General features: G+C 43.1%; 1 protein-coding gene across 1 annotated transcript in view; it reads left to right on the forward strand.

Moving 5' to 3' along the window:
• Positions 1-13767, forward strand: part of LOC144752363 (butyrophilin-like protein 9) — a 416572-nt gene that overhangs the window by 43637 nt on the left and 359168 nt on the right. Inside the window, exon 3 of the mRNA XM_078640298.1 lies at positions 6837-7202. Coding sequence (XP_078496424.1) covers positions 6837-7202 — 366 coding nt within the window. The remainder of the gene's footprint in view (positions 1-6836; positions 7203-13767) is intronic.

Genomic DNA, 13767 nt, shown 5'->3' on the forward strand with positions numbered 1-13767 from the left:
TTGGAGATTATACCACTCCATTACATCAAGGGATATGCGCCTTACGCATGGATCTTTGGACGGTGGTGGTAACTTACCTTGGTTAGTAAGTCATTCTCAGCAGTGTATCACGTCAAACAAATAGGGTCATTAATTAAACAATTTTTTGGATCTTTACACATTGATTGATAGATGATTGTTTCATCCTCAGTTGTCTCCTGCAAACATTTTCATCCTGATGATGACCCATGCTTAAATGCATTTTGTATTGTGTGTTGAAATGTTGACAACTTCTACAGTGGACTGGTTCTTAAATTCTACTAAGGATTCCAACACTCATATTGTTGAGTGCTGTTTGCTCTATCCATATGTCTCTATCAGTCTCAAGTACATATGTACATCTTGTATAGCACTTGAGAACTATGTATTCACTTGATCACTTGCACTGTGTCGTTACAGCCTTAGAAGCACCTTTGTGTGTATGTAACTGAGAACCAAATTAAAATTAAGTTCCTGATTTTAATAAGATGGTTTCTCTAATAAATGATTTTCTTTAAATTCAACCTTTTTAATGAATGTTTGTTTGTAGCTATTGAAAGCTATTGCCTTGGAAGTCTAAGGTTATGTTTCCCTTCTTAAGGAACATTTCTATTTTGAATTATTGTCTCACTCAGGACACAGGGTTATTGGGTAGCCCCATAATCCTTTCAATTGGCATATAGAGGGCAGAATAATCATTCATGTAGTGGGATAGTGCTTATATGTTAAGACAATATGATGTTGAATAGAATTGTGCTCTGATTTCCTGAGATTGTAACTTTTTTTCATATCAACACAGTAATTCTGCAGTTTGTTAATTTAATGTGCAAATATAAGATATAAAACGTCTTGATTTAGAGGTGAGGCAGAAGAATTTTATGAAGACGAGATGGTGGTGGGATGCATTCCTTTTCTCTTTTGATTTTGCTGCCCATTTGGGACTTTTTTATATTTAATTTCTCTGTATTGCCCTATTCAGTAAGAACCTTCATGGAATTCACTCTGTATCACGTAGTTTTGAATTTGAAATGAACCCCTTTAATTGTTCTGCTCATCTAGAACTCAGGGGCATATTAGCAAGGAACCTCGTTAAAATTATCTCCGTTTTATCGGCAGGAAACGGCCGATAAAACGGTATAATGGGCTTGCTAATATGTGTTATAGAATTCCTATAGAATCCCAGGTTAGATGTGCAGGACATGTAACATGGGATTCTATAGGAATGCTATAACGTTTATTAGCAAGCCCATTATCGCAGTTTTATCTGCAGTTTCCTGCCAATAAAACGGCGATAATGTTAACGAGGTTCCTTGCTAATATGCCCCTAAGTTATTGAGTTGGTGCTTTTACTTAATTAAATGTATTTTCAGATTTTTCACGGGAGGTGCCTTTTCCCTGGAACACATTGCCTCATGAACTTCAGGTTTAGGACTGGTTCTGATTCATCCAATTATTGATTTCTTTAATGTAAATTTGGCGGGCCATAATTATGGACTCGCCATACCCGCCCACACTACCTCACATTTTTCTATTTACTTTACTGTTGTCCCTACCTCCTATATCTTTTTACATCATCTTCATTTCTAACTCCTTTTCCCACTACTTTATATCTCTTGCTAAACTGTTCTATTTCTGTGTTTGTCTATCTCCTCTATCCTGCTCTTCCCATTCTCTTACTCAGCAGGGTCACAGGTGACTGTCTACCCAGAGAAGTGCACACGTACAAAGGGAAGAAGGAGGAAAAGTTTGGTAAAGAGAAATTTTGGGAAAGTCATTAGATCAATGGAATAGGGAAAATCTTGAGAGCAGTGCTTTGATTTTCAGTGTTTCATTAATAATGCCAGGAATGAAGGGGGATATATTTATGGGTACAAAGCTCCATTTTCAAGCGCTGTGGAATATGTTCTATTTTAGCATCATGCGCTAATTCACTAAACATTTAACAAGTCACCCTAAGCATATTGTTTCCTACATTGTGAGTAATAAACCGTCTCAACACTGAATTCCAAATAAAATGTGGTGGTTGCACATAAAATATTCTAGATCCAAACAATCAAAACAAACAGCTCTATTTAATTAAAAATGTATTTGCTACTGTTTTGGCTGCCAGATGCATGGCAGGTCGAGCTTTTGGTTGTTTTGTATATCCCAGTTGCTACAGCTTTAACATGTCAATGGTATTGGCATCAAAAGAGCTTAAATGAGCTAAAAAGAGGCAATACATTCAAAGTTGTACAGAACAGAGGTCCAAAATATGCATTGCCCAGACCCCATAAATCCTTCAGATGCAGCTGGTTATACTGCACAACAAGTGGGCGATAGAGTAGGGTCTCTAGGGTTGCTTCCTCTCGCCCACACATGGCTAGCTCACAGCTACACAAGTAGGAGGATGGTTATGTAGAGCGGAACATCTCTGAAAATAAGATCCTATATTGGCAAATGCACAGCAACATACAGAGTTGCTGCACTGCACTGCATGAACTGAAGATAGTTGGAAAACGATATATGTACTGTGATATGGCGCTCTTCAGCTCTCTTCTAGTGCTAGGAAACTTGTGGCTGCCTAGCACCATTGCAGGCCCCCTTGCACCATGGTACAAGGGTGCCTGCATCATGGGCAGGATTTATTGTGTGCAGGAAGGAATACCTTCCTGCACAAACATAATCCCAAAACAATCCAAAGAGACATATTCTTCTTTCATTGCATGATGCAGAATGCATCGCATAAAGAATGAGGAAGTAATGAGGAGAAATAAACATGTTTCTCCTCATTATCCCTTTCTGTGATAGGTGTCCCAATTTCATTCAATTCCAGAATTGTAAACTTTAGTGTTAGACCTGACAGGCTTATGGTGGTCTTTCCCCCAACTTTGTGCCTGCCTCCGTCCATTTTTCTGATCTTGTTTATGCTGGTACTAGGACTCTGTGCACTTTACCACTGCTTGTGCTCTCTCCCCTTAACATGTTCATATTGTCTCCTCCACAGTTGGCATATTTAATTTATCCATAAGCCCTAGTAATATGGTACCCCTTGTACCAGGGCCTATAGATAAAATGATACTAGTGGATCTGCAGCACTAAATGTGCCACCCACATAAGTAAACCTTTTACCATGTATCAGGCCTGCCACTGCAGGGCCTGTATGTGCAGATTACACTGCCATTTTGGCCCGGCAAAACAAACCTCCTACTAGGCCTAAACCTTTCCTTTTTATACATATAATTCAGCCCGAAGGTAGGTCCTGCTTAACCCATGGAGCAGGGTGCAATTTGGGCACAGTATGTACTTTTAAAGTTTATATGTCCTGGTTGTCAAAAACTCCCAAAGTCCATTTTAACTCTTTCTAGGCCTATATCTCCATAGGGTATCATTGGGATTACCTTATTACATTCCATAGGTGTAATTTCCGATTGGGAGGTGATAGGAACCCCAAGTCTAGTGTCTCTGGAATCACAATATAAAATCACAACTTATGGTGAAGTTAGATTTTAAATTGCACTTCTGAAAATGTCACTTTCTGAAAGATCAAATGTACATATACTGTACCCCCTCAACCATAGATTTATATTTCACTTTGTTTGACGTGAAACCCTTGCACTTACCATAGGGCAATTAACGCCTCTGATTTGTGTCTTGGTGTGCTCTTTCACACTACTCACTCTATGCCACCCATCACTCTCTCAAGATGCTAGTCTTTTAGTAGCATCTATATGTATATCCCCTATGTTATTTCAAATTAAATCTATACAATTACGAGCAGTGAATGTGCTATGGCAAAGAAGACATTTATTGATTTGTCACTAATTTTTTTTATCAGGGTATTCAATGTATAGAATAGTATTACAGAAAGAAAACATAAACTCATCTAACATTTTTACAATTCAGATACATCTTACAACAAGTCACTTACATATATTGTGTCTTTGCATCTATAACACTTAAACATACGTGTCCAACATAAAATTCACAAACAATAGGTTTGGGGATTTATTACACTCCCTCATTCATTTGATCCTAAAGGTATCTTGAGGCCCTGTGTGGTAGTTGGAAAAGGGGTGGGGTTCTCCTAGTCTGTTTCTAGAATACATTATTTTTTCTCTTTCTTTTTCACGTATAGAATTGAATCTTTTATTGATGCTATTCGCCCCCTGACTACTTATTACAATATGCCCGAAATGTTTCAACCTTCACAAGGAGCCGGCTGGTTTGCATAAAGCTCTTCCTCGGGGCTGGGTATGTGTTTTTATTGGGACACAGTCTTGCATTTGGACTGATCAGTATTTCTCTCTAATCTTGGAATGCCTTAGCTTCCTCCACAAGGAGTAATTGGTTCTGTACTTCCTATCTTTCTGTATTCACTTTGTGGAAAACTGTTTTCTGGGAGTTACTCCTGAATCTTTGATTTGCCTTGCATTCCGAACATCTAGCTTTTTTGCTTCACCTATAACACTTCCTGGTTTCTCTGAAATCATCAAATCCCGCCTTGAAGTGGCAGTGAAATATCACTCTATGGTGGAGGGAGTATAGTATATGTACATTTGAGTTCCCCTTTCGGCTGCAACAGGATTTTCTCTGTGTATGTTAGACGTTATGAAAGTTGGGAATGTTCTTACTAGCTGTTTAGTGCCTGCTGCCTGTCTCTGTTTAGTCTGAGCTGGGTGACAGCTGGGCTATGTGTATTCCCTTTAGACAGCCACACATAAAAGAAGAAGGTGTGACTTGATGGGCCATCATGAGAGATATCAGGTGGGAGCTGGGACCAGCCTTGCACTTGCGCCTGAATAGGCCGTGCGCTGTCCGCACATAAAGGACAGCATACCCTCCTGTAGTGGGTCTGCAGCCAGAGCAGGAAAGGAGGACCACTGTGCACTTCAAAGACCCTTCTTTGAAGTCTCCCCCACTTACGTGGGACACCTGGATATAAGTACTGGACCTCTGATATCATGACTTCAGTGCATTTCTGGACTTGTGTCCATTCTCCAACAAAAAAGAATTGCAGTGATGATGAAAAGACTACAACTCTGCTAGACTGCTGTTTGCTAAACTACTGCTTTGCTGTGTTACCTGCTCCTTCTTGCCTGGGTGAGAAGGACTAGACTTGCATCATTTGGGCTAGCTGACTGGCCACCTGATCTGAAGTCTCAGGGACATAAAAAACTTTCAACCTGCCTGCTCCAGCACTTGGACTCTACAGTCTGTGAGTCTACTCTGCCAAGTGGCAGCAACCAAGCACTAGACAATTGGAAGTGGGCCTAGGTGTTTGCTCTACGGCAACCAATGTATTATTTGCTGCAACAACATAATCGACGCATCAACGTTGTTGCGGGAACAGAATCAGTGCATCGTACTTGGAACCAGTGCATCATCATCACAACTGCTACTTCAGAACAAGCGCATCCTCTCCATTGCTTGGAGAAGATTGACACACCACCTCTACTGCGTGGAGAAACCCAGAGCATTACCTTCAAAAATTTCACTTCTCAGAACCTTGGCATCGCCTTCTAAACCTTTCACATCACTGTTCTTGCATGGAAAAAATTGAGGCATCACCCTACCTGCACAGGAAACACAGACATATCGCATGACTGCCCCCGCATCCTCGCCGATGCAAAGCAAGGATTAAGGTACTTTTGTTCAGCAGGCCTCACTGGGGTGCTGCATCCGGCTCGTGCTCCCTCCTCAGTGAGCCTGAACTCTTGACTTTGTTTTGGTCCGACATGACCAGCTTATTGCTCCTGAGCCCTATTTTGCAGTTTATGTTAAAAAAAGAATTACTCAAGTTCTACTTATTGTATTTTTGTTGTTTTGATCTTGCTTTATCTATTAAATTGAATTTGATTCTTCTAACCTGATGTGGATTTTTTGTAAATGGTGTTTTCACTGTTTTACCGTTTGAAGTTTTTCACAAATACTTTACATAGTGCCTCCAAGCTAAGACTTATTGGTTTGTGCCGAGCTACCTGAGGTTGTGCAAAATTTAATTTAGGGTTGCCTGACCCTTACCCTGACTAGGATTGTGGTTGCTGTTTGACTTAGGGTTACACTCCCAGTCAACTAACAACCAATTTTTAACACTTAGCAAATCTGGAATTGCGTGAAATCCATGGGTGGATCATGCTTCACACATGAAATGCTTAAAACTCAGAAATATAATGCAACACAGCTAAATCTGCTGCATTATGTTACATTTCTTATACAGCTGTACAAGCCCACACAAATCCGCCCTTGCCTTGTAAATCCAAAATAAGATGCAAGGGTGATGCAAACGCTTAGTACATCTGGCCTTAATGTCTGGTTATATTTTGTGCATTCCTTTCCCCTGCTCAGATTTTGTGGCGAATAAACGCGCCTGCTGAAGGCAGGGGTAGGAACCCATTCATATTGGCAAAGTCGATATACAATCGTGGATTGCCATTGGATTGTCACTATGGCAATGCTCACCACTGCCAGTGGTGGAAAATGGTCTCTCCTTCCTGCTAGGGCAGTACTGCACTACTACCTGTTGTATAATGATACCACAGTTTTTAAAGAATTACTACTCAGGTGCAGAATAGCCCAACTAACACATTTGATTTGGTTGTTGAAGGTTCAGGACACACATTGATGAGTTCAATGACACCATGTGGTAATGGCTGTCTGCTACCTACTAACGTGAAAGAAAATAAGAATTTAGCTTAGATTTGTAAGAGTAGAAACTAAAACCCTTACAGAATAAAACATGGCTGGTGCTGTTTCCTTCCAGTGTGCACCCTGTGACCAGAACCACATCTGCTTTATCATTTGTGCTCAAAGTTGTTATCTTTTGTTTTCCTTGACAGGTGCAGCTGTGCAGTCTGTGAATGCTGTTGGGCCCAGTCAGCCTATTTGTGCCATTGTTGGTGGGGAGACCATACTTTCCTGCCAACTTGACCCCCCTATAAGTGCTGTGGAAATGGAAGTTTTCTGGGAAACATCAAATAGAGTTTACCTTGTGCATCTGTATGACAATGGGACGGAATATGATGATAAGCTGGATGAGCAGTATAAAGGGAGGACTAAAATGATCAAAAAAGACATTGCACACGGAGGCGTGGCTGTGTCATTCACCAATATCACCCGCTCCGATGCCAGACGATACATGTGCGCCTTTCTATCTACAACCCCGGATGTAGAAACCTTTGCGGAATTTGAGATACAGGTAGCAGGTTAGTGTCCATGTGGATTAATTTGCATTTTTGTAATGATACAGGATTTGAAAGTCAAATGTACAGAATGGGGAAAGTGTTGAGATACTCTTCACACTTCAACATTGGCAAGAATGTCGCCACTTCAGCTCTTGAATTATGCTTAGTCATGGTTTTATTATAGCTCAATGTGACAATTCAGAGCAGCTCTCTTGATTCCACCATAACCTTCCATGGGTATGTGGTACTGGAAATGATGTTAAAGAGTGATTGTGGCACCTCTTATGAACTCATTCTGTTTGGCAGAACTTCTTTGACACAGACCACTTCTTGCTGCGTCATTCTGTGTCCATATTTTAGAGCGCCATACGTACACACTTTGGTTTGTGCTGCTTTACTGTGCCTGGCTGTCACTCGGTTAGAGAGATACCAGTCACTGAAAATAAAGAAATTAAAAAATGTATGTTTCATTTGCATGCTGGCATATTGTAAACTTCTCCTTTGGGATGTGAATTAGGGCCGGGGTGGAGCCCCAGCACCCTAATGGAAAAATCAGCACTGCCCAATTAGAACAACAGATAGTTAAACAAGAGGTCTTCAGTTTGAAATCAAGTCAATTTAAAAACTTAGTATACACTCTGGATGAGTATTTCGCAAGGTAAGGGAGACCTCAGGTATTTGTGTTTGCTGCGAGTATTCTTTGTGGCAATATTGGGTAATCAACATTAAAAAATGTCTCACCTAGCCATACACCCGGCCTATACTGAAAAACGTGTTCTACCAGAGTGGTGCTTCATGTAGTGGCATAGCAAAACTTCAGGGGGCCCCCTGCAAGTTACATGGAGCCCCCTCATGCTCCAGACCCATTCAAGCCTCCTGCCCATGCACAGTGCTGGAGGGGGCCACCTGGAGCTCAGGGTACCCCCCTGCACCGCAGGGACTGTGGGGGCTATCGTTGCGCCACTTACCCATAGGGGATCTGTGGCTGCATATGATAATTTGACGTGACACCTCGAATCAACCCAGCTTCCCAAGTAGAATGGGAATGTACCAGGAGAAGACACATATTAAAAAAAGGTCCTAAAACAACAGAAAACGCTAAATCCAGGATGCATCTTTGAATGCCAACCTATGACAGTGCCTACGAGCTTTATCAGAAAACTAGTTCATTCCGTGTCACAAAGCACCTGTATGCATACAGGTCATTGTTTTCAGTGTCAATTGATGTGATAAAATACTAGGAAACACTTAGGTTGTTAAATCAAAAGTTAAGGGCGGAAAACTGCATTGCTGTTGACTTGGAGTGACTTTACAAAAATGTATCCAATGCCTGAGCCATCTTTAATCGAGCCTGGTCTTAAGGTGGCTGAAAGGAGGAGAAATGCTTTATCTCTCCTCGTTTTTGCTTTTTCCATGTGTGCTGCTTTGTGTAGAACACGTGGAGAAAGCCAAATGCCATTGTTTGTTTATGTACAGGAAGGTGTACAGGAATGCCTTTTTGTAGCTTGCATGTGTGCTGCACGAAGCAGCACACATGTAAGTTACAAACTGGCATTTTAGGATTGTGTATGTACAGGAAGGGACACCTTCCTGTACATGAATTAACCTCCCTGCTTGCAGCCACCCTTGCACTCTGGTCCAAGGGTGCCTGCGTTGGCGCTAAGTTGTGAAACTTAGCGCCATCACAGGGTGAAAAGCAAGGCTGCACCATATCCTTGATAATCCAGCGCAGCCTTGCTTTTCCGAAGTGGCGGCGAGAGGCATTAAGCCAGGAAAGCTAACGACTCTCTCCGCCACTTCCTTGCTAATATGCCCATTAATCTTAAAACTAACGAAAACCAGCATCGCCTGTGACGTGGGCTATCTGTCTGCATGCTTATTTCTAGAAACTAACGCAATTCATTCATCAACAGAGCCTCTTTGAGGAGCCAATCACTGTCTTCATCGATGCACACATTGAACTCCGAGCAGCCACAGAGTCCTGTGCTGAGGGGGCCACCTGCAGCTCTGGCGCTTCCGCACACTGCGGGGGCTGCAGGGGCCTGTGTTACGCTCCTGCTGGGGCAGAACCGCAACCTTACGCCTCCCCAGAACAGGCATATCATGGAGAAATATTTGGATTTCTCCCTGGTTTTTCCTCTTTCTATGTGTGCTGCATTCTACAGCACACACAGAAAGAGGAAAACGCCTCTCGGAATAGTTTTTGTGCAGGAAGGTGCCACTTTCTGCATAAAAACAATCCTGACTGCAAAGAAGGCACCCTAGCACCGTGGTGTAAGGGTACCTACGTTGGTGCTAGGCAGCAAATTATGCGCCAGTGCAGGGGGAAAGGACAGGAATGCACCGTATTTAATCAATTCTGGGCATTCCTGCCCTTTCACATTGGCGTAGGGCAACGAAGCAAGAAGACTTGCGGCCCTGCCCAGCACCAATTCCTCATAAATGAGGCCATCAGTGCACATGAAGCAATGGTTTAATAACCCATGTTTCACTGGAATTATTTAAATCTCATGAATTATTTCCATACTACCTGGACATTATCATTCCCATGAATTATGACTTTCATCCCAATTTCATTGTACACATCTAATTGGTCATAAGTATGACAATGCATTAAACAAATTAAAGCACGGAAGTATACTGCTCCTATTTACATTTGCTATAAGTTTGAGCCGCGTTTTTTCCATGAAACGTAAATGAAACTTCAATATTATTTTGAAAATGCAGCACATTGTTATTTGATCATCGAAGACAGTAGCAGTGAAAGCATTCACTTCTATATGCAAAGCACATTTTTACACAGTAAAAATACTGTCTATAAAACACCACATCATTAACACCATAAGAGAACCTTTTTATTATATAGGACAACACTTTAGCCAGAGACACTGGAATTACACGATTTTCTGGCTGCTGCATTTTCCACATAAATGTGGAATCTCCATATTTGCCACATAATTCATCATCTGCTGCATAATCTGCAGATTTCAACGAAAAAAATATTTCTATCTGAAATGGACCAAAAGTTGCTAAAATTTGCAGCAAAATGTGTTGCCACACAGTTCGCATTGGTCACTTTTCTGTTGCTTATTTCTGTATTTGTGTGCCAAAGGGGTACGAATCAGGTGAAACGTTTGCACAGACAGTGCCAACGTGTAAAAATTTCACAATCACGAGGTAATACTAACTCTAAATTTGCCGCAAATCGCCACATAATTTCCGTTCTTTTCAACATAATTTAGTCAACTCTGACACATAATGTGGCCCTTCCCTGGAGCATAATTCCAGTGTTCTTTGCAATAGCCCAGTACTGGCTCAAAGCTTAAAAAATCAAATTACGCTCTGGGTTTCCCAGTACAACGGGACTGGTGCGGCAGATGGAGCTATGACGAGGCCCACCGGGTGGAAACCATGAATATTGTACTTACCGTGGAGACTGAGCAACATGGCTGATGCCCGGTGGAGCTCTCTCATGCAGCTATAGAGGAGTTTGGTTCACCCACTCGGCCGTCACCTTCCCAGCCCGAGATTGGACACCGTTTTTCTTCGTCTCCCCGCTGTGTTTCCTTCCCTCCACCGCCTCCTCCCTCCGCTTACCAGCTGATATGTTAATAAGTCTTGTTACTGTGTAAAAACAGTTTTTTTCCTTATATTCTTGGCTCCTGTAACTGATGTAATTTTGCAACCTGTAACTTGCTGATCCTCATGTAAAGCTGTGGTGCCCAACCAACTTTGGATGATGCCTGGTGGAGCTGTCACATGCAGATATAGAGGAGTTTGGCTCTGGTTCACTCCTCGCCCAGCACCTACCTAGCCGGACAGCGTTTTCCTCGCCTCCCCATTGTGTTTTCCTACTGTAGTGTAGTTCCTATATTCCCAATAGGCTCTGAGCATTGGAATAATATATTCAGCAGTTTAGATGTAGGACTGAGGTCGACTAGGTCTCTACTGACTATATTAGACTTAAGGTTTGCCAGCTAGCTCAGAAGTCACTAGAAACTTTCTCGAATAAACGAGGAGGAGTTTAACCTCCCTGGATAGACAAGAAGGGATTAGCTTCTGACAACCATAAAACATGACAACTTTGCTCTCCCTGAATAAGAGTGTATCTCTAGAGTCGTGTGAAAACAAAAGACAGCTATTTCACTCAGTCAAATGTGCGTACTTAGTATCACCAGAATGCAGAGAAAAGAGAGACGGGCGTTTTCAATAAAAGCAGTCTTCTTGCTCATGCAAGAGAAATGAATTGCCACAATTGCAATACTCATAGTAAAGTAAAGTACGTACAGTAAAAGGAGGATTATAAAATAATACTGTAAAAGCATTGATATGGTTTCTTAGCCATATGATACTTTAAAATAGATAAAATATATACATACATATATACATTGACTAATCGTACTCAACTGGTGCTTCTAAATACGCCTACCCCGGTGTACCTGACCTAAGCCTAATACGTGGGAAGGAGTAAGTAAGTAGCAGTTTAAGTTAAGTTTGTTTTGCCAAGAATCTGACTCAAGAATTCTCTTTAAGGGTTTAGACAGTTCCGTACCTGGGTAAATAGAAAGCAGGAGGTCTGGTATCTCTCTCTCAGGACTCGATATCCCAGTAACCCGCAAGGGTAGGCTGGAAACGCCGGAGCTGGATTTTCTCGGCTGGAAAAAAAAGACAGCGTCTTTCTCAGCGCATCAAAAGAGGAGGGGCAGCGTCCGTGGGCTCTCGCATCAGCTGGGCTTACGGGCAAGTAGATTGCTGCTGTGCTCCAAAACCACCACTGTGTCTTTGCTTAAGGCAACGTTGGTATATTTATAGCTGAAAGGTGCCGGGTTTGACGTAAGATTGGACATAAGACGTCAATAAAGATGTCACTAAGAACTGGCCGTTCTCACAGTGCTTTACATGAGTTCTAGGACGAAATTAAAACAAAAGCAAGGGGGATTTCCCAGGTTGCTGGAGGCTTGGTTTTGTTTAGAGAACTCGGTGTGCTTTCTAGGGGGCCGGGGAAGTAGTCTTGCTTAATGTGACAGCATGTGCTACGACTGAATTATGGATGTCAAGTCAAGTCAAGTCATAATATTTATATAGCGCACTACATACCCAGAGGGTTTCAAGGCGCTTAGGGAGGGGAGGTGGATTATTTGTCAAATATCCACGTTTTAAGCTGCTTTCTGAACGCTAGGTGATTCTGGGTGAGGCGGAGGTAAGCGGGGAGTGAGTTCCATGTTTTGGCAGCCAGGTATGAGAAGGATCTGCCTCCCATGGTGGACTTGTTGATGCGAGGTACAGTGGCGAAGGCTTGGCTGGAAGAGCGAAGTTGGCGGGAGGGGGTGTAGAAGGACAGTCGAGAGTTGAGGCAATCTGGTCCGATGTCGTAGAGTGATTTGTGTGCGTGGGTAAGCAGTCGGAAAGTGATCCTCTTATTGACGGGTAGCCAGTGGAGGTCTTTAAGGTGGCCAGAGATGTGTTCGTTGCGTGGGATGTCTAATATGAGCCTGGCTGAGGCGTTTTGGATTCGTTGTAGTTTCTTCTGGAGTTTAGCGGTGGTACCTGCGTAGAGGGTGTTTCCGTAGTCCAGTCGGCTCGTGACTAGAGCGTGGGTGACTGTTTTCCTTGTTTCGGAGGGGATCCAGCGAAATGTTTTTCTGAGCATGCGAAGAATGTTGAAGCAGGAGGAGGATACGGCGCTGACTTGTCTGTTCATAGAGAGTGAAGAGTCCAGGATGACGCCAAGGTTCCGTGCGTGGTCTGCCGGGATGGGTGCATTTCCGAGGGCTTCCGGCCACCAGGAGTCGTCCCATGCAGAGGGGGATTTACCTAAGATGAGGACTTCTGTTTTGTCTGAATTCAGTTTCAGACGGCTTTGTTTCATCCATTCGGCGACTTCTTTCATTCCTTCGTGTAGGTTAGTTTTAGCGGTGCTGGGGTCCTTGGTGAGAGATAGGATCAGTTGAGTGTCATCCGCGTAAGAGATGATGTTGAGGTTGTGTTGGCGGGCGATGGCCGCGAGGGGGCTCATGTATACGTTGAAGAGGGTGGGACTGAGTGAGGATCCTTGTGGTACGCCGCAGATGATTTCAGAGGCCTCGGACTTGAATGGTGGGAGGCGGACTCTCTGGGTTCTTCCGGTGAGGAACGAGGTGATCCATTCCAGTGCCTTTCCTTGGATTCCGATGTTTCTGAGGCGTTGTAAAAGGGTGCTGTGGCAGACTGTGTCGAAGGCTGCAGAGAGGTCGAGGAGGATGAGGGCGACTGTGTCTCCATTGTCCAGTAGAGTTCGAATGTCGTCTGTTGCTGCGATGAGGGCGGTCTCAGTGCTGTGTTTGGCTCGGAAGCCAGATTGTGAGGGGTCGAGTGATTTGTTGGCTTCGAGGAAGGCGGCGAGCTGGTTGTTGACAGCTTTCTCGATGACTTTGGCCGGGAATGGAAGTAGCGAGATGGGGCGGTAGTTTTTGAGTTCGGTGGGGTCTGCTGTTGGTTTTTTCAGAAGGGCGGTGAGTTCAGCGTGTTTCCAATCTTCTGGGAAGGTAGCGGAGTTGAAGGAGCAGTTGATGACGTCTCGGAGGTGCGGAGCTATGACGGAGTCTGC

Source organism: Lissotriton helveticus, chromosome 5_1 (genome assembly GCF_964261635.1).
Source record: "Lissotriton helveticus chromosome 5_1, aLisHel1.1, whole genome shotgun sequence".
Classification (NCBI taxonomy): Eukaryota; Metazoa; Chordata; class Amphibia; order Caudata; family Salamandridae; genus Lissotriton; species Lissotriton helveticus.